We start from the raw sequence: 27,296 nt of genomic DNA on the forward strand, positions 1-27,296 counted from the left end.
CTCACTCACCTTCAACCGCTTACGCCGGGTTGGAGCCTATCCCAGCAGTCATAGCGCGTGAGGCGGGATACACTCTACAGGTCGCCAGTCCGTCACAAAATTGCGTCATAAAAACATTAAAAACCCAGTGACCCGCTAAAGTGGGTCACTCTTTGACGTCATAGCGCCCGACCACTCACAGGGTGACATTCAGTTATTGAATGGCTTCTATGAGACAACAATCTTTTCATTTTGGAGATGATCTGCACTATGTTGGACCAACCAACACAGGGCAGTTGTTACTGTTACATTATGTCCATATCAACCAGGGGCTGATCCAGCATCAGATCTTTAGGGGGGATCAGCCCCTAATTTCAGGGCAACATGCACACATTGCCTGCAAAAAATGTTTTATTGCCAAAATGCTTGTCAGCAGATGGAAGCATGAAGTGCTTTAAAATCTCCCGTTATGCAGCTGTGTGGACTTCAGACTTGATAAAACACAGTGGACCAACACCAGCAGATGACATGGCACCCCAAATCATGACTGACTCTTCCACTCTTCCTCCACAGTCTGAGACTTTAATTTCCAAATGAAATGCATAAATTAGTTCTATCTGAAAAGAGGACTTGGACCTACTGCGGAATATGGTCTGGTTCCTCCTCTCCTTAGGCCAGGTAAGATGCTTCTGACATTGGTGCAGGAGTGGCTTGACACTGGGATTGCAACACTTGTAACCCATTTCCTGGCTATGTCTGCACATGGTGGCTCTTGATGCAGTTATTGGTGATTACTTTTTGATTGTAATCTATTTTAAATTTTGTCCTTAAGATATGTCTTGGGGAGTGCAACCCACATTTTGTTGTGACCCCTTCAATACACTGACAATAAATCTTGCTATAAATGCATTCTTTTTGTATTCCCGAAATAATCATTTTCATTAATGTGCATGAAATAAAGTACTTGTTAAATTATTAGTATTTAGTAGTATTAGCATTATTATAGTAAACTTGACAACAGCTCTATCCTGAAGTACTAAGGTTTTGTCAATCGACAAATAGGTTTAAAGGTACAAACTATATTTGAGAGCTATGCAGAAATTGCAAAAATAAAATTAAAAAAAAGTCATACATGGTTAATATCCATCCATTCATTCATTTTCTTCCCCTTTATCCAGAGTCGGGTCGCGGGGGCAGCAGCTCAAGCAAAGCCGCCCAGACCTCCCGATCCACACACACCTCCCCCAGGGGAACCCCAATGCGTTCCCAAGCCAGCCGAGAGATGTAGTCCCTCCAGCGTGTCCTGGGTCTTCCCCGATGCCTCCTCCCAATGGGACGTGCCCAGAACACCTCTCCAGCGAGGCGTCCAGGGGGCATCCGGAAAAGATGCCCGAGCCACCTCAACTGACTCCTTTCGACGTGGAGGAGCAGCGGCTCAACTCCGAGCTCCTCACCCTATCTCTAAGGGAGCGCCCAGCCACCCTACGGAGGAAACTCATCTCGGCCGCTTGTACTCGCGATCTCGTTCTTTCGGTCTTGAGCCAAATCTCATGACCATAGGTGAGGATCGGAACGTAGATCGATCGGTAAATCGAGAGGTTTGCCCCCTACTCAGCTCTCTTCACCATGACGGTCCGATACAGCGACCGCATCACTGCAGATGCTGCACCGATCCGTCTATCGATCTCACGCTACATCCGTCCCTCACTTGTGAACAATACCCTGAGATACTTAAACTCCTCCACTTGAGGCAAGGACACTCCACTGACCTGAAAAGGGCAAAGCACCCTTTTCCGGTCGAGAACCATGGCCTCGGATTTGGAGGTGCTGATTTTCATCCCGGACGCTTCACACTCGGCTGCAAACCGCCCCAGTGCACGCTGAAGGTCCGGATTTGACGAAGCCAACAGAACATCGTCCGCAAACAGCAGAGACGAGATTCTGTGGTTCCCAAACCAGACCCCCTCTATTCCCTGGCTGCGCTGAGAAATTCTGTCCATAAAAATAATGAACAGAACCGGTGACAAAGGGCAACCCTGGTGGAGGCCAACGTGCACTGGAAACAGGTTTGACTTACTACCAGCAATGCGAACCAAGCTCCTGCTGCGGTCGTACAGGGACCGGATAGCCCTTAGCAAAGGACCCCGGACCCTGTACTCCCAGAGCACCCCCCACAGGGTGCACCGAGGGACACGATTGAACGCCTTCTCCAGATCCACAAAACACGTGGACTGGTTGGGCAAACTCCGAGGTTTGACCATCGGTCGAATTCTCCTCTCCAGTACTCTGGAATAGACCTTACCGGGGAGGCTGAGAAGTGTGATCCCCCTAGTCGGAACACACCCTCCGGTCCCCCTTCTTAAACAGAGGGACCACCACCCCGGTCTGCCAATCCAGAGGCACTGTCCCGATCGCCACGCGATGTTGCAGAGGCGTGTCAGCCAAGACAGTCCCACAACATCCAGAGACAAGGTACTCAGGATGGATTTCATCCATCCTGCGGTGGATGAAAGACACCATTTAGTTTCAGTTACATGGTTAATATTTATGTACAATATCAGGTGAGGTTGTAAAGCATACTATTAAACTGAATTCATTTGAACCAGCTTGTTGCTTCAGTCAGGATGTGGCTCAGCTGGACTTGTGATGAAGTAAATAAAAACATTTCTACTAATTAAAGCTTTTGCATTGTGCACTTTTTAAACTTTTCTTCATGTACAAACTGCCAAACAATTATTTACCATTAAATTAACCAGCAATATTTCCTGCTCTCTCAACTTTGTGGGGTATCCCAAAACATTCTTGAATGGCTCCAAAATCTATCCAGCATGTCCTGTCTTCCCTGGAGCCTTCTAGTGGTGCAGCATAGCTACAACTTTCATAAAAATGGCTCATTTTGTGAAAAAAGCATGGAAATTGGTACACATATTCTAAATGAACTGTTTATTTTCAGACATGGATCAATCCTGGAGCCGACCATGAGCTACAGGGGTCAAAAAAAAAAAAAATGCTCCAATCATGTTGAAAACTACATTTGCCTGACCATGACTCCAAAAAGGTATAGTATGAACCATATGACTGAATTTCGTGATGGGGTAAAAACAGCAGAAATATTGACAAAGGTCAGTTTCAGTTTGTACAGTTTGACCTTTATGGAGACCAAGCATTCAATAGTTAAAACAATTCCATTTATTAAACCTCATTTCAACAAATAATTGTTCTGCTATGCCGCCCCACTATTCCACTTGGATGTGCCTTTAGACTTTCAGTAGATTCCCAGGTACCGTCCTCACCAGTTGCCAAAATCACCACAGCTCACTTTTCATGCCGTGAAGCAGCAGCAGCAGCTTTTCAAACTACTAGGAAGTAGCAAAAAAAAAAAAAAAAAGTCAAACCCGCTGCAGATTCTAAATTTTTACCACAGATATTGGGGCATGGAAGACTCCACTGAATTTTGGAGGTGATTTGGATTCAGGCTCAAGATTTCACTTTATGGGCTTCTAAGGATCATGTCAAAATTAAGATCAGGAAGACACCATTTAGTTTCAGCTTGTGAATTAAATATACACTGCAGCTTTTTTCAGTCAGACCATTCTGGATCAGTATGCAATTATTGTACTGTGGAATCCAGATCATGATGTGAATCACATTTGACTCCTCATCAACCCTTGGTGGACATCAGAAATCTCAGATTACTCTTGTTACAGAACTGCTTTATTTTAGTTCATTAACTTCATCTCTGGAGTAGTTTTGGAGTCTACCATTATTGCATTTGCAGTACTTCATTATCACTATTTACTGATAGCACACTACAAAAGAAAAAAGGTCAAAATACTTTTGTACCCAATTGTCACGTAATCACCAAAACATTATGCTTCAGTATGTTAAATAACGCAAACAGGGCAATGCGAATGTACACCATCATAAGATCCACCAGCCACTCAGACTAAAAACAAACACATTGAGCCAATCAGGGACTTTATTAGATCATGCTGACCATCTTATGTGAGCCAGTAACAGTTCTGCTGGCCGTATGCGTATTAGTCGAATAGGCCAAAGCCCATGTCGTCATCTGATTCTTCAGACTCCTCTTTAACTTCCTCCTTAGTAGCAGCTGGAGCTGCTGCCGTCTCAGCAGCTGCTGCCGGTGCTGCCACTGAAGCAAAGGCAGATGGGTCAGCCAGGTAGGCTTTAACCTGTTATGGGGAAAAACATTACTGCACACAGAGCATCCTGATGATCTGAGGCTAATGTTAGTTGTGTTGAACATTATGAGAGATTTGACTGTTTATTTTATTCAACTATTTTAGCACAACCTCCGTAAGACTGTCTGAAACCAAGTATACCAGTCTACTAGCACACTGTGACAGGGTATAAATGAGAACAAGTTGCTTTTTTGCAGGGTGATCGTCAGTGCAGCACTGCGGCAGCAACACCGAAACCTATCCTGCAGGTTAGGGAATATACTGGTTAAAATTCCCGTCGCCGTACCTTGTCTGCCAGAGGGAAGGAATAGTCCATCTCCACAGCAACACCCAGGACTCGCTTGTAGCCATTGATGACGGAGTGCGGGACAGAAGCCAAAGTGGGGTATCCAATCTCCAGACACACACTAGCAATGTTTCGCACACCCTGAAGCAATAGTAAAGTCAGAACACAAGAACCTACACATGGTGACAAACAGTACCAGATCACTGACAGAAGAACCTTAATGGTTAGAGCCAGTGATGGCTGTGGAATGCAACATACAGCCAAAAACACTGAATTTAAGGTGAACAGAATAGACAGTTGCTACATTCTGAATGTGCACGCAAGGGTGCTGGCGAGAACAATTTTTTTTTTTTTTTGAAGTTGGATGGATTGTACGGCAAAGCGGTGCAACATGAGAGCAGAAGGCACAAAGTCCTCTAAGGGGGGGTCAGGGGGCATGCCCTCAAGTCACATTTTGACCGTCACGGACTCTACAATAGAAAGGATATCCTTAATACAAGAGTCACTTATTTTACTATTTACTTAAAAAAATTGGTATGTTTTGGTTATAAGGCTTGAACTGTATTCTTCAATATAGATAGAGCACTTCATCATGGATACTCGTAGACTCATCCATGTACTATTTTAAAACTATATATCACAGACTCTACATAGGTAGAGTCCGTGACACGGTGCTACCTATAGCCTTCATCATAACAGGTATATGACCTAATTATTTACTCCATTCAACTTATGTCCTCTAATTATCCTAACATAGGACAATAAAACTACCCAAGTTACATTCACCATGCTATTATTTTTAAATATAGGTATGTCACAGACTCTACAGGATTTTCTGCACATCTGCGACCATGCAGTGCGATCATCGCCAAAAACAAAATATTGCTCCGGCCGCATTAAATCTTTATTTTTTTTAGACACCCTTGAGACTTCAAATAACATTATTTAAAAACCAAAGGATGACTTTTTATTGTTTTCATTCAGCATTCCCATTCAATATTGTTTTGAAAATTAAATTTTACAACGGCGTAACTCATTTCTGTAAAACTATGTAGCTGTCTCTCGGATCACCTGAAATTGATGAAATTTTCTGAAAATAGAAAACAGGTATTTGTTTATATCACAGAAAAACATTTACATAAAAGACTATCACACCTTTATTGTTATACAATAAAACATGCTGCATCAATTTTAAAGTGACACAGAATAACACCTTATTTCATTTAAAAATGCACCACGTTTCTGGTCATAACTTGTTAAATAGGATTAATCAAACCATTTTTTCAGCAACATGAAGTTTTTTTCATATGCAGATACTGAAAGTAAATATGATTTAGTGTTTCTGATATAACATCTGTATTTTGTATCTATAGCCTTGATTGTGACCGACCCGATAACACTAATACATACGCCAGGCCTGTATGTGGCATTATAATGCTCCCAGAAAAAACAGAAGACCATAGAGGACGCGCATCATGTAAGAGCTAATCAATGCAGCAGCCGATGCTACAAGTTTACAAAGCTGCACCCTGAGTAAAATAAAGCCTTTGAAGAGAAAGGGTCTACGCTGATCATCTGAAACAGACTTATTGCGCATTTAAAGTTTAGCAGTGTTTGTATTTTTTTTTAAACACTGCTCTCCACCTCCACAGATGAAGCGAAAGGACGCACACTTTGAGAATCATGTTTACCTATTCAAAAAATGCCTTTATTTGGATTTGAGGAGTTTTTAATCAACAGGCTGCAGCTTATTTATAAGTGCAGCTATCACTCCACAGCCGTTTGTCACAAGCTGTGTTTACTTTTACATGCAGCCTGAAGGTTTCACAGACCGCCTTCACTTACGCTCCGGGAGCACTCCAAAACTCTTAACAGCGTGAAAAAATAATTATCCAGGAAAACAGAGAGCGGGAACACCCTAAACTTGAAAATCACAGCTCATGTAACAAGTTTGTCCGCTTCGGTTTCACTCAGGAGATGGCCCTCGTATTGAGAAAAGTCACCACATGGAATTCTTTGGTTTTCACGTTTTGTTTAACGGACCACCAGCACAGCTGCGCATGCTCAGTGGTGCATAAATCTTGCGTGACACAGCATGAACTCCCAGCACCACTGTCAGCATGCGGGTGGGAAGCGTTAAGTGCATATTTATCCAAAACACTCCAGAGTGCAGGCCAAGGACACTGACACTACCTAGATCCAAGACCGACAGCCCCTCTGACAGGGATACTTTGGCTGGGAAGAGACGACAAGCTGAGCAACCATGAGGTCTGAGGTGAGGTCAAGTTCAGCTGCTTACAGTGCATCATTTACGGTTTTTAAATATCTCAAAAATATTGAGTTGGTGCTTTCCTATCATGACTGGAGCAGTATTGTTGAATGTTATTGATGAATGAATTAAACTTTGCATTTTTATAGATTGCTACAATTTACCTGGGAACGCTCCGTGATGGAAAACACTGCCGTTTTCCCAGCACCCTCTCTAAAGAAAGTTATCATTTGGGCCAAGCACATTTGAATCAAGACATTAAATGGCGTTTCACACAAGCTATTTTTATTGTAAAATTGAAAGATTTTCATGAATAAAGCCATGAAAAAAAGGTGTGCACAGTGCGTACATGATTACAGCCATCTGTGCCAATATTTTCTACGAAATTGTGTCTCCAACTGTCACACCTGGGACACGTTTAACAGACTTTGTCCACCCTTCTTTGGGCAAATTAGACATTTTCCAGTGTCATCCATTGATTCAACCATGTCCAGGTAGTTGCGCAGAGCACAGATGTCCTCATTAAATCACTTTGCTCCCCAAGGTGTTCCACATGAGTGACTTGCGGAGTACTTAGTGCACATGTGCCAAATAACATAACAGTCTATTCAGCAAGCCACTTTATAAAGGACTGGCACTCTGCTATACAGTGTCACCAATGTGTATATATATATATATATATATATTAAAAAAACAACTCACCTCCAGGAACCTGGCATGCAGAGCAGCCTCTGTGATGTCGAGCACCTCAGGACTGTAAACGCTGCCGTTGTCATACACCTGCTGGATGATGAGTCCGAAGGAGAATGGTGAGATATTCAGCATGTTGAGCAGTGTGGCCTCGCTGGCACCAACCTTGTCGCCAGTCTTGATCAGATTGACGTCGCTCTAAGAGAAAGAACTGTTAACACCTCTGCCTAAGCTCCCAACGTCATTTTCAACACATTTCAATTAAGTCACACCACAACCTTCTTGCATTAGATAAATGAGTCAAAGCAGTTCACATCATCGAACTCACCAAGATTTCAATGGTGCCCTTGGAGATCTTGGTGGTTATACCGAGAGCCTGAAAGAAAGAGGTTTTCTCAGGACCCAGACCAGTGTTCTGGGCTGGCACCATGACCTCACAGGGAGCGATGGCTCCAGCTCGGGCAGCTGCTGGCACCTGGGTATGAAAGAAAGACAGGATGTCACTTTGCTGAGTGCGAAAAAGAAGGAGATGATCCAAGGTTCATAAAGTTTAATAAACACTGTAATGTCCTGTTGACAACACTGTTTGAGACCATAGGTCCCGGGCTGTCATGGATTGCTGACAGACATGGATAGCGGGAAACAAGTTACTATTTGCAGGGGGAACGACAACACAGCACCGCAACAGCTGCACTGTAACTAATCCTGCATTTTGTTGATACATTACCAAACGTCACACATCTGCTTTTACACTCATGTCGATGTACACGCTAAGCAGGATAGACATTGCAACAACATTATAGATTCTGGAGATCATGCACCAAAGTGTTTCAAAGATTCTTTTCTGTTCCCTGGCATCTGCAATGCTTCACAATTTACACAAGTTATCCTCCCAAAAATAGCTGCACATAGGACATGACAGAGATGCAGACAGATAAATGTGTGCATCATGTGCTCAAGGACTGCATAGGATAGACCAACATACCTCTACGCCATTATTTTCTGTCATGTCATTTTAAGTCTTCAAAATAAATCTTTGAAATGATCCCAAACACACACAAAAAAAATGCAGACATCTTGTAGGCAACACAATCATGTATTTGGATAACCAGAGAGGTTGCTTTACCTTGTTGGCCAGCAGCATATCTCTGACCTCAGCCAGGTCCTCTTTGGTAAAGACAAAGCCCACATTTCCTTTAATGTGAGGTAGGAGCCTAGCAATTAAAGATATCACCTGTTAGACACACCGACTTTCCCAATGAACAAAAATGGAGACTGTCTGAGACCTTGCGTCCCTGGCTGTCGGGGTATAGACAAACAGGGATAGCTGGAAACACTTTTCTGTGTGCAGGGGGAACGACAACACAGCACCACACAAGCTGCACTGTAACTTATCCTGCAAGTTTAACAGAGTTATTTCATCTCCACTCACTTCTCCAGAGCAGGATTGTTCTCAAGGTGGCCACGGATGGCTTTGCGCATCATGGTGTTTTTACCCATCAGCACCACTGCTTTGCCACGCAGAGACAGACGAATGGTCTGCATCTGCTTGGAGCCCACATTGTCTGCACCCACAATGAAACATTTTGGGTAATCATCCAGAAGTTGCTGCAACACACACACACACACACACACACACACACACGCACAAAAAAGATCTGTGTCAGACAAAAAGCATTAATAGCACAGATAGTGTATGTTACATGTAGTATGAGAAGTGTGCCAACCTAAGGCACATCTGTGCAATAATCATGCTGTCTAATGAGCATCTTGATGCCACACCTGTGAGGTGGGATGGATTATCTTGGCCGCAGCTATGGATTATTTTAATAATTCAGTATTCTATTGATTATTCTGGTGATTAATCGAGTAATCGGATAAAAAGTATTTTTGCGTTTTTAAGCAACATTAGCAATGACAGAATGACGGTGCACCAGTGTTGACATTTTGCAGAACTGGCAATGGGATGTGGCTTTCTGTTTTGTTTAACTTGAAAAATTTAACCATTTCTAAGTTGTTTTTTGTTTTTTTTTATAAAGGTTGGTGGACTGGATCCCTGTGTGATTTTTTTATCCCCCTTTCTCTGTGATTCAGCAGATGCATTTCAGATGGAGGTTGAACATGCAAGCCTCGCAGGCAGGTTTATTTTTTATTTAAGTTACCGTGTTTGTGAAGTGTTGTGTGTTGCCCCCCCAAAAGCGAAAATTAAAAACCGAAACACTCAGCGCGAGTCTGAGGAAAACACAGAAGAAAGAGTGGACAGACAGCAGCCAGCTGCTGGGTCACTACTCACCTAGAGCGGACCGTGTGTTTTGCACAGCAAGTCTATTTCAGATGATCAGCATGGCCCATCTTTCTCTTAAAAGGCTTTATTTTACTCTGTGTTGCGTTGATAAGCGGTAGCTATCACTGCTAATTTGATTAGCTGTTATGCTCTAGTCTTTTATTTTTTTTCCTGGGGATGTTGCAGCGCCACACACAGGCCTGGCATGTGTACTACAACTTTAAATGAAGCTCCGAGGCACATAATTTGCCTTGAAGATTTTTTGTTATCGAATTATTTGAGTTACTCAACTAATCGTTTCAGCCCTCGACAAGAGTCCCAGTTAGTGACTTTAATCCACACGGAAGTGACTCACGATTGACATTTTTAAATGGCTTTGAGAGGGGATAAGAAGCTGAACCAAGGAAGCAGCGGATCAGATCACTGCCTCGTTTCAAGATTCAAAGCGGAGCCGTTACAGAAGCGTTTGATTATAGACAGGGTCTGTAATCAACGTAAAGAAATGATCATTTTCCTGATAAAACACCCTCAAAAACAAGGGCCGTTCTGAAGGACCGCTAAGGGACTTGCTAAGCAAAAAGGCTATTGAAGTCGGTGGATCTAATCATTTAATTATCGAAAAGAACCGGTTCATGATACCCAACTCACGCCTCATTTTGAAAACCACTGTTGTCTATGTTGTTTAGACTGCAGCAACTCTCTGGCACGTAGAGGATTATGGGATATCTCAGTAGGGCGAATTATTATAATGGTTTAGAGAGCAGTGCTCTCAGTTCCTTAGGGTTCAGTTCTTGTGTACATAACTTTTGAAATTGTAATACATTCTCTTTTGACAACGCACAAAATGTGAAAGATAATATTTAGTCAAACTAACTCAAAATAGATGAAACAGCACTTACAATGATTTTCAAGAAATAGTTGGACTTCCACGTGGCCCTGTCTTCCCTGGGCATCTTTGCAGTGCTTCCAAGGATCGCTAAACAGCTGGTTTAAAGACAAGGTTGTACCTAGAATTGAATTGAATTTATTAGACACCCATGCAACAAAATTTCACTCATATACAACAACAAAACTCAAAGTAGTCAAAGAAAAAAAGACAGTAAGAAAAAATAAACAATGTACACAGTGCCTAAAGGCGTAGGCAGAAGCAAAGCTTATCAACGCCTACACCCCTCCATGAAGTCAAATCAAACCAGGCATATGTGCCTGTTCATAAACGTTCATTTCTAAAAATCTGAACAGCAGCAGCTCATAATTACAATTAAAAGAAAAATATTTCCCTAACAGCTCCCAGTACAAGCTGGTTACCACCTACATATTTCAGTAGAAAATGTTCAAGTATAAAACCTTCATGCAACACAACTCGACCACTTTCATCGAATACATATCTAGAGGATACCATTTCTTTGTATAAATATTTGAACCGGTTGATATGTGGACATTGCTTGAGTTTCTCAGGTAGATTATTCCATTTTTTTAGGACCACAAATGGAGACACAGAAGCATTTCCTGGTTGTCCCAGAGCCAGCAATTTTAAAATAATACAAACCCTTTAAATTATACATTCCTGCTCTTTGCGTAAAATATTCTTGAAATCTAAATGGTAATTGTTTATTTTTCGCTTTATACATCAACAGTCTTGAATGAAAACATATAAAGTTTTTTAATATCTTCGATTTAATGAACAATGGATTGGTATGATCCCGATACCCTGCCTTGTGAATTATTCTTAAAGGTCTTTTTTGAAGGATGAATAATGGTTGCACTGTAGTTTTATAGTTATTGCCCCAGACTTCAGCACAGTATGTCAAGTAAGGTGCAATCAATAAACAATAGTGTGTAGTGATCTGCCATCAAGAATGTGCTTTGCCTTATTTAATACTGCAATACTTTTGGATGTTTTCTTTTGAATATGTTGAATATGAGCTTTCCAGTTAATTCTATCATCAATAATCACACCTAACAACTTATTCTCTGACACATGCTGTGTTACCCCAATTATGTTTAACTGTATATGTACATCCTTTTGATAATTTCCAAATATTTTAGTTTTAGACTAATTTAGTGACAATTCATTAATTTTAAACCAACTCTTCAACTTGATCATTTCAGCTCTTAAATCAAATAACTGTTGCAAATTCTCTCCTGAAAAAAGGTTTGTGTAATCAGCAAAGAGAACTGCTTTAAACACATCTGAAACTTTACATAAATCGCTGATATATAAAATAAATAATTTTGGTCCCAACACTGAGCCTCGGGGAACCCCACAAACGATGTCCAGATATGTCGAACAGCAGTCCCCAAATTCAACAAACTGCTTCCGGTTTTGTAAACAGCTTTTAATCCAATTCAGAGCAACTCCCCAGATCCCATAGAGTTCCATCTTTTGAAATAATATGTTGTGATCAACTGCGTCGAAAGCCTTTCTTAGATTAATAAATAAACCAATGACTAATTCCCTTTAGTCCACGTTTATTGATCTCTTCTATTACATCAAACAAAGCCAGTGCAGTGGACCTTTTCGCTCTGAACCCATATTGACTGTCGTCAAGCAAGTTGTGTCGTTCAATAAATTTATCCAATCTGTTATGAAGTTTTTCCAATATCTTAGAAAATTGTGACAATAAAGACACCGACCTGTAGTTAGTGAAAAGATGTTTGTGACCAGATTTGAATAGGGGTATCACTTTTGTCACTTTCATACCATTTGAGACAATTCCAGTTTGAAATGACTAAATATATAAGTTAATCGTTTAGCAATTTCTGTAATTATTTGCTTTACTAAGGCCATATGTACATCATTATGATCAGTTGACTTTTTGCTTTCACATGTGCTGACTACCATAATTTCCCTCTCATCAACTGGGCCAAGAAACATTGTGTATGGATTCTATCAATTAATTGCTGGTTTACCCGTGTAGTGTAGAGTCGAAACACATAAGAATTATTCCTTCTTATGCTTTAATAACGTTAGAAGTATACGAAGTGGCGAACAGACCGCCACATGCCATCAGCTAACGTCAAACTGCTAACATTAGCAAGCTAACAAGAACAGCTAACAGGCCGCACTTGAGTAAGTCAGAATCACCGCACTGCAAGGGGCCATAAAATGCATACTCATCGAAACTACACAGATAATTAACAACCATCAAAATCACTTGTATCTTAATTATTCCACGTAAACAACGTTTTGCCGTAGTTTAATCAAACGACAAGAGGAAAAATCCTGAAAAGTCTTACCGCACACGAGAACCGCGTGAAAGAAAGAGAAAGCAACAGGAAGTGAGAAGAAAATATATCATATAGGGAGCCAATCAGAACCGAGGTTATGGGCGTTTATGCCAAAGCTATTGGATAGTTAGGGCATCAATCAATCTGTTACCAATCAGGGAACAAATCACCTTTTTCTCGTTCTCCAAATTTTCTGAAATCAAGTTTTTCTAAAACAGAGTACATAAACGTTTGGAACTTTATCGTAATTTACACCCACCACTAGGGCTCAAACATATATTACAAAAACTCACAAATGAACATAAAATACAAAAATCAAATATACAGACACGTTAAAATTGCAGGACTTTAGATTTCAACATGTCATGTGTATAAACCTGATCAATCTAGTCTCACATGATCAAAGTGTTAGGCCACAATGGAAACAAGCGCTTTATGATTTTTTGCGTTACCCTGTATATTTATGTATCCATGTTTATTTAATACATAAAAATCAAATCAAATAAATATGAAATTATTGCCCCTTAATTTAAAAAATTGTTGCACTGATTTATATAGTTATTAAGCAGGGCAGCATGGTGGGTTAATGGTTTGCACACAGCAAGGTCCACCTGTGGCCTTTCTGTGTGGAGTTTGCATGTTCTCCTCATGTTTGCGTGGGCTTCCTCCGGGTGCTCCGGCTTCATCCAAAGACATGCAGGTTAGGTGAACTGGAAACTTTAAATAGGTCCATAGGTGTGCAGGTGTCAATGTGTTTGTCTGTCTATATATGGCCCTGAGATAGACTAGTGCCCTGTCCAGGGTGTACTCTTCCTCACGTCCTATGACTCCTGGGATAGGCTCCAGCGCCCTGCCACCTGATCTTGGATAAGTGGTTGAAAATAAGTGTGAGTTATTCAGCAAGGAGAACAGAGTACCAAGCGACGACACTCCGATGCATTTTAGACAATAGCCACTGGGACCGTAAAATAATTACAGAAAAGACTTTCAGCTCTTACAATCTTCTTCTTCTACAGCCTAAAGGCTGTTGCCATTAGGAGTTGTCCCAACTTGAGTTTTTGTCCAGCAAAAGATTCACACAAACACCAGAGTGAAGTTGGTTACCACTTTCTAGTTTCTTATTCAGACACTTATTCGGCTTTTCTTTTTTTTTGTGAAGTTCATTACCAGTTACTTGTAACTGATATCACTTATTCGGCATCTTATTTTTATTTTATTTATTTATTTTTTCGTATGAATGCCATCCAATTGATCCACAGAGATACAAAATATAAGAAATGGGGCTGAAATTACGAATATGTGTGCAAATTTATGTCCAGTCTAGTCCAAACACTTAAATTGACAAAAAAAAACAACAAACAAAACCTATTTGTTTTCGTTCCGCCAAATTGTAACCTACAATTAATCAACATGGAGCTAACCGCCCGCATCAGGTGTCGGACACAGCGGGAACCGAACCCGAGATGACGGCTTGTATGAGAGCGTCTCTAACCGCTGTTCCACCTGATCGGGACGACAAAAAGTTCAACGTTGTATATATATATATATCCTTACTCAACTTTGTCAATCCAAAATATTTAAGTGACACTAACATATATGTATCATTTAAAAGCGAGTAGTGTGTATCTGTGTGAAAAAAAAATCAATAAACCGTCTAAAAATGGTCGAAAAATAGATGGCATATATGTCTATATAAGGCTGTATTGTTCGCTATGACGGTACTTCTGCATTCTATTTTTTGTCCGTTTTTAGACGGTTTATTGATTTTTTCACACAGATACACACTACTTGCTTTTAAATGATACATATATGTTAGTGTCACTCAACACTTCAAAAATATTTTCAACTGACAAAGTTGATTAAGGATAAATATAAAATGTTGAACATTTTGTCGTCCCAATCAGGTGGCACAGCGGTTAGAGACGCTGTCCTACAGAGCCGTCATCTCGGGTTCAGTTCCCATTGTGTCTGACACCTGATACGGCCAGTTGGCTCCTGGGCGGAACGAAAACAAATAGTTTTTTTTTTTTTTTTTTTCACCGATTTAAGTGTTTGGACTGGACATAAATTTGCACACATATTCGTAATTTCAGCCCCATTTCCTATATATTTTGTATCTCTGTGGATCAATTGGATGTCATTCATATGAAAAAATAAATAAATAAAATAAAAATAAAAATAAAATGCTGAATAAGTGAATCAGTTACAAGCAACTGGTAATGAACTTCACTAAAAAAAAAAAAGGAAGTGGCTATTCGCACGGCACGACTCTGGTGGTAAAACTTGGAACTACTTGTATAAACAAATGTAGCGGGATGAAGGTCCCAGGTCCTTATTGAAGAGACATTCCCGCTAGCTTGGTTAACGGAGAATTACCCTTTGGCTGACCTGGTAGAGGAATGGTCTTTAGTGCGAGCCATCCGGCTTCAATCCCACCGCCGTCCCGGCCACTAAGGTCCTGCGGTCACACAAACATATGGCATTTTTCCACCAGAGTCTTGCCTTGCGAATAGTGAAATGAGAGTTATGGACACGGCCGAATAATAATAATACAAAAATAATAATCAAAATCGAAAAATATTAAAGGAGTTATGACATCTTGAATGCAGGATGTTTGTTTATACAATAATTTTGTGTTGTCTCTGTGTTAATCTTGTTTACAGCAAATAAACTATGAATAACTGGCACAAGTATTCACATGAAACCACCATGAGACTTACCTGCTTCTCTGTGGTGTCCAACAAGTTTGACCAGGTTTGTGTTCACTGTAATTGTTACTTTTAGTTTTTTTTTATGAGTTAATTCAGAAAGACCATGAACATTTTATTACATTCAAATGCAGAAACACTAACTCAGAAGCTAACTAAAACCAAGATATTATGACACAGTTCGGGGTTTTAAATGTTGTTATTGTGGTTAATGTTAGTTTAACGGTTTTGTTAGTGTTATTGATAATTGTGTTTTTGTAGTTCACTTGGTTTACTCAGTTTTCTAAAGTGTCATGTTGCCGTTACCATCAGTGAAAAGAGTATTGCTTTTGATGTCTTCTGCCACCATCTCTGTTTGTGCATGTGTACAAAATTGGAAGCACCTGCTTGCAGCAAAATGCAGAAAAAAACAAAAAGCTCTACATCTATGCGACTGGGGACAGCTGACATTTGCCATTTAGTATACTTATGTATTTTGGGTATTTTGTGCGCCAAAATGAAATGTTGATAGGACAAATATGTTTGGAAAAACTATGGATATTAGCGAACATTGCTACAAACACCCCATTCCAGCAGGGTGCAATAAATCATCTTTATATTACATGTGAGTGTATGCATTCTTGATTTTATTTAGGAAGTTCAATGTAAGTACATAACATAATTATAAATATGTAAAAAATACATTGGAGGAGAACCACTTTCATTGACTAGACAGTGTCGCCAACCAAACGGTCCGCCCTAAAACTCGGTCCGTCTGCCTTCACTGTGCATGCGTCATCAGCTGCATTTCACCGATTATCACCTTGTTTCGGCTTCAAACTACACTCCAGTCACCATCTATCTCAGCGACAGATATCTGAAGCCATCGTACAACAATCATTTCCACATAAATTCAGCAATATTTCATTAGAAAAGACGAGGAAGCGATCACAGCGCAACAACTACACGGGCTGCTAGCTCAAATAAAATGCATGCATGCAAGATCATTTCATTTAATTTAGTTGGGACTACAAATATTAATTAGATAGAAATCCTGCCCATAATTGAATTGAGTTCAACCAAAGAGTCATTTGTTTGAATGATATCACTCAAAAAACTGACTCACTGGATTGGATTCCACCTAATGAATATATATATAGTCCCAGCTAAATTACATTATCTTGCATGGATGTGTTTTATTTGAGTTGGGGCTACATATATTTATTAGATGGAAATCCTGCACATAATTGAACCGAGTTCATCCAAAGAGCCATTTTTTAAGTGTACTTCATGGCTAGAAGGTGTTCTTGGGGTTGTTCTCATCTTCCAAACACGGTGAGTGGAGATGATACTAACCAGGACCCACTCTGCGTAGTTTCTGAGATCTGGCAGGATCAGACTGGCTGCAAGGGCATTAAATATTACATTAATTAAAAATTATATATTTTAGTCCTTTTAGCATTGTAAGGAGATACAACTTTTGCACTCAACTGTAATGTTGATAGTTACCTCAGTGGAATATTATATATATCACTGCGACTGTATTATAGAGAACAGGAGACTCTGGAATAAACGAGCCATGTCTATTTGTTTAATGAGAGAAAAAAAATTATATCAGGAGGATTATCTCATGATCTGTGAAAGCAATGTGTGTGTGTGTGTGTGTGTGTGTGTGTGTGTGTGTGTGTGTGTGTGTGTGTGTGTGTGTGTGTTGGAGGGGGGGGGCGACACAGAGTTCAATGCCACATTTTATGCAGCATTAAAGATAGCAAATCCCTTCAGTTTCTCCTTTATTTCAGGGTAACCACAGCAGATCTGCATGTCGATTTGGCAAAGGTTTTCTTTCAGGAAAAGACTGGTATAACTTCATGTTACATAGAGAATGGGCATGGGTGGGACTTGAACTATGAACCTTCCACAATGGAAAACTGGAAATCCCACTTAGCCACCACAACTGCCCCATATATGTGTAGGTGCTGGTCATATAATTAGAATATCATGAAAAAGTTGATTTATTTCAGTAATCCCATTCAAAAAGTGAAACTTATATACTATATTTATTCATTTCACACAGACGGATATATTTCAAGTGTTTACTTATTTTAATTTTGATGATTATAACTAACAACCAATGAACATTACAAAGTCAGCATCTCAGAAAAGTTGAATTTTACTTAAGACCAATACAAAAAAAAAAGGATTTCTAGAAATGTAAGCCAACTGAAAAGTATGAACATGAAAAGTATGAATGACATGATCAGGAAGCGAGTGAAGCTCACAGCAGCTCCCACTGAAAATAACAGAAAGACACCCTGTGATTCTCAGATGTTTACATAAAACAAACACAATAACAACGTCTATAAACCCACAGAATATATTCATGAGAGCTTTAGGCACAATATAAAAATAATTTTATGTTGTGATGTTAATGGTGTTGTCCATGTGCAGCGGTTAAAGTGCAGCCCGATCAGAGCGTCTCAATGTTACTGAGACCTCTTCGAAGTTTTGTGGGATTTGAACCCTTAATAAGGCGTCTGCACTGAGGGACTCTGTATCGCCAATAACCACACGGTAGGAGTTTATACTCAGGATGTGGGAAGGATCCGACAAAGCTCGCTGTGCTTGTTTGAGAACAGACTGTTCATACATGGACTGCTCCATAAAAAATAAATAAATAAATGGAGTTGTGATCCTCTCCAAAGAAGAGTCCGTGTTCATGAGTTTTTGTCCAGCAAAAGATTCACACAAACACCAGAGTGAAGTTGGTTACCACTTTCTAGTTTCTTATTTAAACACTTATTCGGCTTTTTTTTTTTTTTTTTGTGAAGTTCATTACCAGTTACTTGTAACTGATTCACTTATTCAGCATCTTATTTTTATTTTATTGATTTATTTTTTTTCGTATGAATGCCATCCAATTGATCCACAGAGATACAAAATATAGGAAATGGGGCTGAAATTACGAATATGTGTGCAAATTTATGTCCAGTCTAGTCCAAACACTTAAATCGACGAAAAAAAAAACTATTTGTTTTCGTTCCACCCAATTGTAAGCTACAATTAGCTCAACATGGAGCTAAGCGCCCGCATCAGGTGTCAGACACAGCGGGAACCGAACCCGAGATGACGGCTCTGTATGAGAGCGTCTCTAACCACTGTGCTACCTGATCGGTACGACAAAAAGTTCAACATTATATATTTATCCTTAATCAACTTTGTCAATCCAAAATATTTGAGTGACCCTAACATATATGTATCATTTAAAAGCGAGTAGTGTGTATCTGTGTGAAAAAAAAAATAAACCATCTAAAAATGGTCGAAAAATACGAGGGCTGTCAATAAAGTATAGGTCCTTTTTTATTTTTTCAAAAACTATATGGATTTCATTCATATGTTTTTACGTCAGACATGCTTGAACCCTCGTGCGCATGCGTGAGTTTTTCCACCCCTGTCGGTGACGTCATTTGCCTGTGAGCACTCCTTGTGGGAGGAGTCATCCAGCCCCTCGTCGGAATTCCTTTGTCTGAGAAGTTGCTGAGAGACTGGCGCTTTGTTTGATCAAAATTTTTTCTAAACCTGTGAGACACATCAAAGTGGACACGGTTCGAAAAATTAAGCTGGTTTTCAGTGAAAATTTTAACGGCTGATGAGAGATTTTGAGGTGATACTGTCGCTTTAAGGACTTCCCACGGTGCGAGACGTCGCGCAGCAGTCCCAGGCGCCGTCGTCAGCCTGTTTCAAGCTGAAAACCTCCACATTTCAGGCTCTATTGATCCAGGACGTCGTGAGAGAACAGAGAAGTTTCAGAAGAAGTCGGTTTCAGCATTTTATCCAGATATTCCACTGTTAAAGATTTTTTTAATGAAAGACGTGTGGACGGGTATAAACAAATGTAGCGGGATGAAGGTCCCTGGGTCCTGATTGAAGAGACGTTCCCGCTAGCTTGGTTAACGGAGAAATCGCCTTTGGCTGACCTGGTAGAGGATTCGTCTTTAGTGCGAGCCATCCGGGTTCAATCCCACCGCCGTCCCGGCCACTAAGGTCCTGCGGTCACACAAACATATCGCATTTTGCCTCCAGAGTCTTGCCGTGCGAATAGCCATGGCCAAAAAAAAAAAAAATTTAAAAAATGCAGAATAAGTGTCTGAATAAGAAACTAGTAAGTGGTAACCAACTTCCCTCTGGTGTTTGCTTGAATGATTTTCTTGCAGGGAGTGCAGGCTTTTTCTGTGCACATTTAACATTTATGTCATCCCTATCAGGTGGCACAGCGGTTAGAGACGCTCTCCTACAGAGCCATCAACTCGGGTTCGGTTCCCGCTGTGTCCGACACCTGATGCGGGCGGTTAGCTCCATGTTGAGCTAATTGTAGCTTACAACTGGGCAGAAGGAAAAATAAGTTTTTTTTATCCCACCGATTAAAATGGTTGGACTGGAATGGACATAAATTTGCGCATATTCGTAATTTCAGCCCCAATTCCTATATTTTGTATCTCTGTGGATCCATAGGATAAATAAATAAATAAATGAAATGCCGAATAAGTGAATCAGTTACAAGTAACTGGTAATGAACTTCACTAAAAAAAAAATGCTGAATAAGTGTCTGAATAAGAAACTAGTAAGTGTTAACCAACTTCACTCTGGTGTTTGTTTGAATCTTTTGCTGGACAAAAACTCAAGAACACAAACTCTTCTTTGGAGAGGATCACAACTCCGTTTATTTATTTATTTTTTATGGAGCAGTCCATGTATAGACAGTCTGTTCTCATAAAATAAACAATAAATTAATAATAAATAAATATAATATACAAGTTTCACTTTTTGAATGGGATTACTGAAATAAATCAACTTTTTCATGATATTCTAATTATATGACCAGCACCTACACATATATGGGACAGTGGTGGTGGCTAAGTGTGATTTCCAGTTTTCCATTGTGGAAGGTTCATAGTTCAAGTCCTACCCATGCACATTCTCTATGTAACATGAAGTTCTTTCAGGTAAAGACTTTGCCAAAACCTTTGCCAAATCAACATGCAGATCTGCTGTGGTTACCCTGAAATAAAGGAGAAACTTTATTCCAAAACGGTTGCAATTCTTTTTTTTCCCCTCAAAATTGTATACACAATACCCCACCCATAATGACAATGTGAAAAAGGTTTTCATGATATTTTTGCGAATTTATTAAAATAAAGAAGGAATAACTCATTCACAGCCTTTGCCATGAAACTCAAAATCGAGCTCAGGTGCATCCTGTTTCCACTGATCATCCTTGAGATGTTTCTACAGCTTAACTGGAGTCCACCTGGGGTAAATTCGGTTGATTGGAAATGATTTGGAAAGGCACACACCTGTCTACATATAAGGTCCAACAGTTGACAGTGCATGTCAGAGCACAAACCAAGCATGAAGTCAAAGGAATTCTTTAGCTCCAAGACAGGATTGTCTGGAGGCACAAATCTGAAATATTTCTGCTACTGTGAAGGTCCCAATGAGCACAGTGACCTCCATCATCCATAAATGGAAGAAGTTCAGATCCACCGGGACTCTTTCTAGAGCTGGCTGCCCGTCTAAACTGAGCGATCGGGAGAAAAGGGCCTTAGTCAGGGAGGTGACCAAGAACCCAATGGTCACTCTGTCAGAGCTCCAGCATTCCTCTGTGGAGAGAGGAGAACTTTCCAGAAGAACAACCATCTTTGCATCAATCCACCAATTTGGCCTGTATGGTAGTAGTGGCCAGATGGAAGCCACTCCTTAGTAAAAGGCACATGGCAGCCTGCCTGGAGTTTGACAAAAAGCACCTGAAGGACTCTAAGACCATGAGAAACAAAATTCTCTGGTCTGATGAGACAAAGGAACTGGGAGACGAGTCAGGACTGAGGGAAAGATGAATGCAGCAATGTACAGAGACATCCTGGATGAAAACCTGCTCCAGCGTGCTGCATGAACTCAGATTGGGATGACGGTTCATCTGTCAGCAGGACAATAAATGAATGAATAAATGAATTTATTTGGCACACAAACTCAACAGTAACAAAAAAGTGATACACAAGACAATTCCGCAGTGACATGTGTGACCAAAAGGGGGTGAGCAGAAGCAAAGCTTATAAACGCCCACCTCTTATATACATACAAACATACATATATACTCATTACCAACCCCCAGAGCAAGCACACAGGCGACAGTGGTAAGGAAAAACTCCCTCCGATGTATTGAGGAAGAAACCTCAAGCAGACCAGACTCTAAGGAGTGACCCTCTGCTTGGGCCATGCTACAAACACATTTAACACAACACAAACTCAAGTCCCGTCATCATAAACATCTCTAGTGTAGATACATACATATATACGTACGAGGTCTGTTAGAAAACTATCCGACCTTGATATTTTTTTTAAAAACTATATGGATTTGAATCATGTGTGCTTGCATCGGCCAAGCTTGAACCTTCGTGCACATGCGTGAGTTTTTTCACGCCTGTCGGTTGTGTCATTCGCCTGTGAGCACGCTTTGAGTGAGCAGTGGTCCACCCTCCTCGTCAGATTTTTATTGTCTGAACGATTTGGAGCTTTGCTGCATCAAATTTTTCCAGAAACTGTGAGAGACAGCCAGGTGGAAACCATTCGGAAGATTCAGACGGCTTTCAGGTACGATTCTATGGGGATCACACAGATTAAGGAGTGTTACAACCGGTTTGAAAACGGCGCACAATGGCGGAGGGCGTGCCGCACTCCAAGCGGCGATCGACAGGCTGAAACGACCTGAGTGAGTTCTGGTCCAGAATGTATTTAACTTTGTTCAGAACTGAAATGCTTCTTGACAGTTTGCTCTGTATATGTTTTATATGAGACTTCCAGTTTATTTTATCATCAATTATCACCCCAAGAAACTTAGTTTCATATACTCTTTCAATATCCACCCCCTGTACTTGTAACTGTACTTGTATGTCTTTATTACAATTGCCAAATAACATATATTTTGTTTTACTTAAGTTTAATGATAATTTGTTTTTGTCAAACCACATTTTCAGCTTTCCCATTTCTGTAGTGATGTTCCTTAGTACTTTCTGCAAATCCCCTCCCCAGAACAAAAATACTTGTGTCATCAAGAATAATACTAATTTTAATATCTTGGACACATTAAAAATATAATTTATATAAAGTAAAAAGAGTATCGGACCCAATATTGACCCCTGTGGGACACCATAAGCAATGTCCAAGCATGATGATGTATATTCCCCCAACTGTAGTGTGTGTGTGTGTGTGTGTGTGTGTGTGTGTGTGTGTGTGTGTGTGTGTGTGTGTGTGTGTGGTCAGCTGGTCCAACTAGGACAGCTTTTGGGTGTCTGCTGTTCCCCGTCCAGTCCGCTGTATCTCCTGTTGGGATTTTGAGATGGTTTTTTTGTTGATGGATTTTAAATTAAACCATTTCTTTTTCACTGATTTCCTGCAGCAGTACCTCCACATCTGAACTGCCACAGTTCTTCTTTCTCTTTGCCTGCTGCACTGAAATTGATTTTACTTTTGCTTACATATTTTGTTTCCTCTTTTTGAAATCTGTGTTTGGCCACGGCCATGCAGCAGAGGTGGGACAAAGTCACTGTCAAGTCATTCTCAAGTCATGAATCGGCAAGTCACAAGTCAGCTTGCAAACAAGTGGAGGTCGTCATGACTTGAGACTTGACTTGGGACCTGTGACTTGCCGATTCATTACTTTTTTGTTTGAAGTAACTTATTTATTTATTTTATTATTCATGTGTTTATTTTATCTCATTACAAGCTGTAAATTTCAAACTTTTCTGGAATATGTTTCAGGCCTGAAATGTAGGAATGGATTATATTAAACAAAATGATGTTGATCAGAAAAAGAAATTACACTGTGCAATGTGTTATACTGTGTTTTGAGGATAATAATTAGGAAGAATAGATGATTTGAGCAGGTTTTGTGGAGACTGATTCAAAATGTGACTAATCCAGCAAACTGACAAACAAGTAGTTGCCACTAAAAACAGACCCTCACAGGTTGTTGGTGACATCACTGACCTTCTCATCTCCGTTTGCTAGCTTGATGATCCTCAGCGTCCAGCCTCCGCTTCCGCATCTTTGGTGTGGTCTCATGCTGCTCTCTGGGCTTCAGGCCTGCAGCTGAAGTGGATGGATGAAGACGTTGATTCGAGTCACCAGCTCTGTGATCAGCAACTATGTCAGTCAAGAGTCTGCTGCTGAGGATCTCTGCAGCGGACAGCCTCAGAAAGTCCTACAAAGAGAACCATTTTTCATTTGGGATGTGATCCAACAACATCATAAATCAGTCAGAACAATGCTTTTAACAGCAGAAATTGAATGTTTACAAAGCTCCACGAGTTCTGCAGAACTCCTCAAAGGTCATCTCGACCACATGTTGCAGGTTACACTCACAAACATAAACCAGGATCACTACACAGGTTTTAATGTGGATCACCTCAAGATGCTGATTGTATGGTGACGTCTTTGAGCCAATCACATCATTGTGATGAGCTTCCTTACGGACTGAGATGGTTCAAATTTGTTCCCACCCCTCATCGAATCCATGAGGTCACAGATAAAACATGTTCTTATAAGCTGGTGTGAAGTTGACAGACGTGAATGTCTAAAATAACAGTGCAGTAAATAAACGTTTATCTCACCAAGACTTGCAGCATGTCCCCGATCAGGGCGTTCAGCTGGTCAGAGTACTGGGCTGGAATTCGTTTGAACGCCCCGCCGTTGACACAGTTCTGCAGACATTTTCCTCTGGGAGCATTAAATGGAAGCCTGAAGAGGAGAAATTCGTCAAAAAGTTATGCAGCTTTATTGTTATCAAATTCTCCAAAATCAGCTCAGCTGTGATTTTCAGAACTGACATTTTTGCACACAGCTCATAAATCAGACACCCCAGAGACCAGATGTCAGACTTTTCATGATAAAAAGTCTTGTTTAATTTTTCCTGGGGAAAAAAGGAAACAAGTTTAGGAGATCTGCACAATTTCATGTTCGATGTTTCACATTTACAATATGACACTTTGTGTTGTTCTGCAGAATTTTGTCATTTCCTGAAGTGTAATCCCAGATTTTAGGAGCAGTTGGCCTGACCTCTTGACCTGACCATTGAACGTTAATGTTGTCCCGATCAGGTGGAACAGCAGTTAGAGACGCTCTTCTACAGAGCTGTGGACTCGCGTTTGATTCCCACTGTGTCAGACACCTTATGCGGGCGATCAGCTTTGTGTACACAAGGTCCCCAGTTTATAGAAAGACTCAATAATTGTTCCTGTGCCAAAAATCAGTGTACCTAAGCAGCTAAACGATTATAAGCCTGTTGCACTTACCTCCTTGGTGATGAAGACATTTGAAAAAATTGTGAAAAATGCTCTTTTAGACCTCGTCAAAGATTATTTGGATTCTCTTTAATTTGCATACAGGTCAGGTAGAGGAACTGATGATGCACTATGCACTTTACTGAATACAGTAATTGCACATTTAGAGGGGGCTAAAACCTTTGTACGTCTTTTATTCATTGATTTTTCTTCTGCTTTTAACTGCATTCAACCACATATTCTAGCAGAGAGGTTAAAAAATGAGCACAACTTTGACCCAGGAATTTTATGCTGGCTTATGGATTTTTTAACTAACAGATCTCAACGGGTTAGAGTCAATGATGTTTTATCTGATGCTCTAATTTCTTCTACTGGTTCACCACAGGGTTGTGTCCTTTCATCTCTTTTATTTGATCTATATATGAACATGTGTCAAAGTCAACATCATGGTCGACTTATTGATAAATTTGCTGATGATTCTGTCATTGCGTCTCTTTTAAATTCAGATGATCATGACCATGGCCCTGTGGTGTCAGATTTTATCAGCTGGTGTAAATCATCCTTTTTAGATATCAATGTGAACAAAACTAAAGAGATGTTACTTGATTTTAGGAAAAAGCAGGATGACATTTCTCCTGTAGTTATGTGGAAGTTGTACAGAACTATAAGTACCTTGGAACCTGTATTGACAGTGGATTAACCTTTGAGCACCACATTGACCAGGTATGTAAGAAAGTTCACCAGCGCATGCATTTTTACCGTAAACTCAGGCATTTTAATGTGGACAGTACTTTTATGAAGAGGTTTTATTCCTGTTTTATTGAATCTGTTCTTACCTTTTCTTTTATCTGTTGGTATGGGTTTTTAAATTTGAAAAACAAAAAACCATCTGGATCGTATTGTAAATGAGTGCAACAAGATTGCTGGCGTTTCCTTAAACAACCCGCCATCTATATATAAAAACAGATTAATTAAGAAGGCGAGGTTGATCTTGGATGATTCCAGTCACCCCCTGTACCCACTGTTGTTAGATTTTTAAACACTATCACGAGTGGTTTTTAACTAGGTTTCCTTATTACTGAGTTATTATGTCTACTGGGTGGTGAGTTTTCATGGTGAGTTTTTATGCCATATTTTAGATCATGTTATGTTTATATGTCCAAATATGTTCCATTGCTGGCTGCACAACAAATTGCCCCTGGGGGGCTAATAAAGTCTACTTGATACATGATGCTTGAGCTCCATGTTGAGCCAATTGTAGCTTACAATTGGGTGGAACGAAAACCAGGGCCGGCCCAAGCCTTTATGGGGCCTTAAGCAGAATTTCATTTGGGGGCCCCCCTACCATCACCTCAACACCAGATGCCTCATTATTCCATAGGCTACACTGTTATGTGTGTAACGTACCCACAATCATTAGCATTATTTGTAATTATCTTACATCATACAGGTGTCATTCTTGTTTTTAACCTTAAAGGGGTAGCAAACTCATAAATATGTTTTAATTAACTTCTACATACAGAGTGATGTATAAGTATGGCTCATTAATTTAACTATTTGAAAGTAACATCAGCAGGCAGGAGACTGCATTTATAGTAAACACGTTAAATAGTTTAATTTAGTAGTTTAATTTCTTTCAGATGTGCAATGGTGTGCAAAATGTTCAATATCCAAATACAAAATAGAATCAAGTGACATTCACATTATCTTACAGAAAAATAAAGTTGTAATCAAAATTAAATACTTAAATAATAAATACAATACTTAAATAATCTCCAAAATGAATGAACATAGAAATCCACAGCATAACAGCAATGTGTGTGCATAGCAATGCACCAACATTGCACTGGGGGCTATTGCTTTAACTTTGGCCTGCAAACCATTGAGAGCTGAGCTACTTTTCCCCACCTTTTGCACCAAATTAATCTGAGGAGTTGATCTGCCCTGCTGTTTAACTTTAAGTTTTTCTTCGTAAGGAAGACTATCAAATGGCTTCGCCAAAATCCGGTCCACAACATTCAAATTGTCTGCCATTATGTGCAGCTTGCTACCTAGCTAGCTCGCTAGCTGGGACTGGCGCGAGGCTAGTGTGAAGTGTATCCGCCTGTGAGTGCTTTGTGACGTTGGAGGAGCTCAGCAGCACCCGCTGCTCGGTAGGGACAGAAACTGCGATAGACGTCAGAAAGAGTGATAGAAGTCAGTCTCCAAACACAAGCTGCTACAAAAAAAAAAAAACACCAGAAATAGAAGCTCGATTTGTCGCTAGTCGTTTTTAACAAAGAAAATGCCGCTAAGAGGATTAGGAAAGTCTCCGGTTCAACTCAGAACAGAAT

General features: G+C 40.2%; 1 protein-coding gene and 1 long non-coding RNA gene across 2 annotated transcripts; one reads left to right on the forward strand and one right to left on the reverse strand.

Moving 5' to 3' along the window:
- The first annotated feature begins 26 nt into the window (after positions 1–26).
- On the forward strand, positions 27–20,388 carry LOC117507238. The gene is made up of 3 exons (XR_004559652.1): positions 27–104; positions 11,512–11,515; positions 20,375–20,388. It is a non-coding gene; the product is annotated as an uncharacterized LOC117507238 (long non-coding RNA).
- Positions 3,941–12,993, reverse strand: rplp0 (ribosomal protein, large, P0). Its single transcript, XM_034167061.1, has 8 exons — positions 12,954–12,993; positions 10,613–10,720; positions 8,862–9,037; positions 8,556–8,643; positions 7,758–7,904; positions 7,442–7,627; positions 4,471–4,611; positions 3,941–4,175 (listed from the first exon to the last, which is right to left on the reverse strand). The coding sequence occupies exons 2-8, from the start codon at positions 10,664–10,666 to the stop codon at positions 4,020–4,022; spliced, it is 948 nt and encodes a 315-aa protein (XP_034022952.1). The 5' UTR covers positions 10,667–10,720; positions 12,954–12,993; the 3' UTR covers positions 3,941–4,019.
- Positions 20,389–27,296: the final 6,908 nt, after the last annotated feature.

The sequence above is a fragment of the Thalassophryne amazonica genome, chromosome 3, assembly GCF_902500255.1.
Source record: "Thalassophryne amazonica chromosome 3, fThaAma1.1, whole genome shotgun sequence".
In the NCBI taxonomy this organism is placed as follows: Eukaryota; Metazoa; Chordata; class Actinopteri; order Batrachoidiformes; family Batrachoididae; genus Thalassophryne; species Thalassophryne amazonica.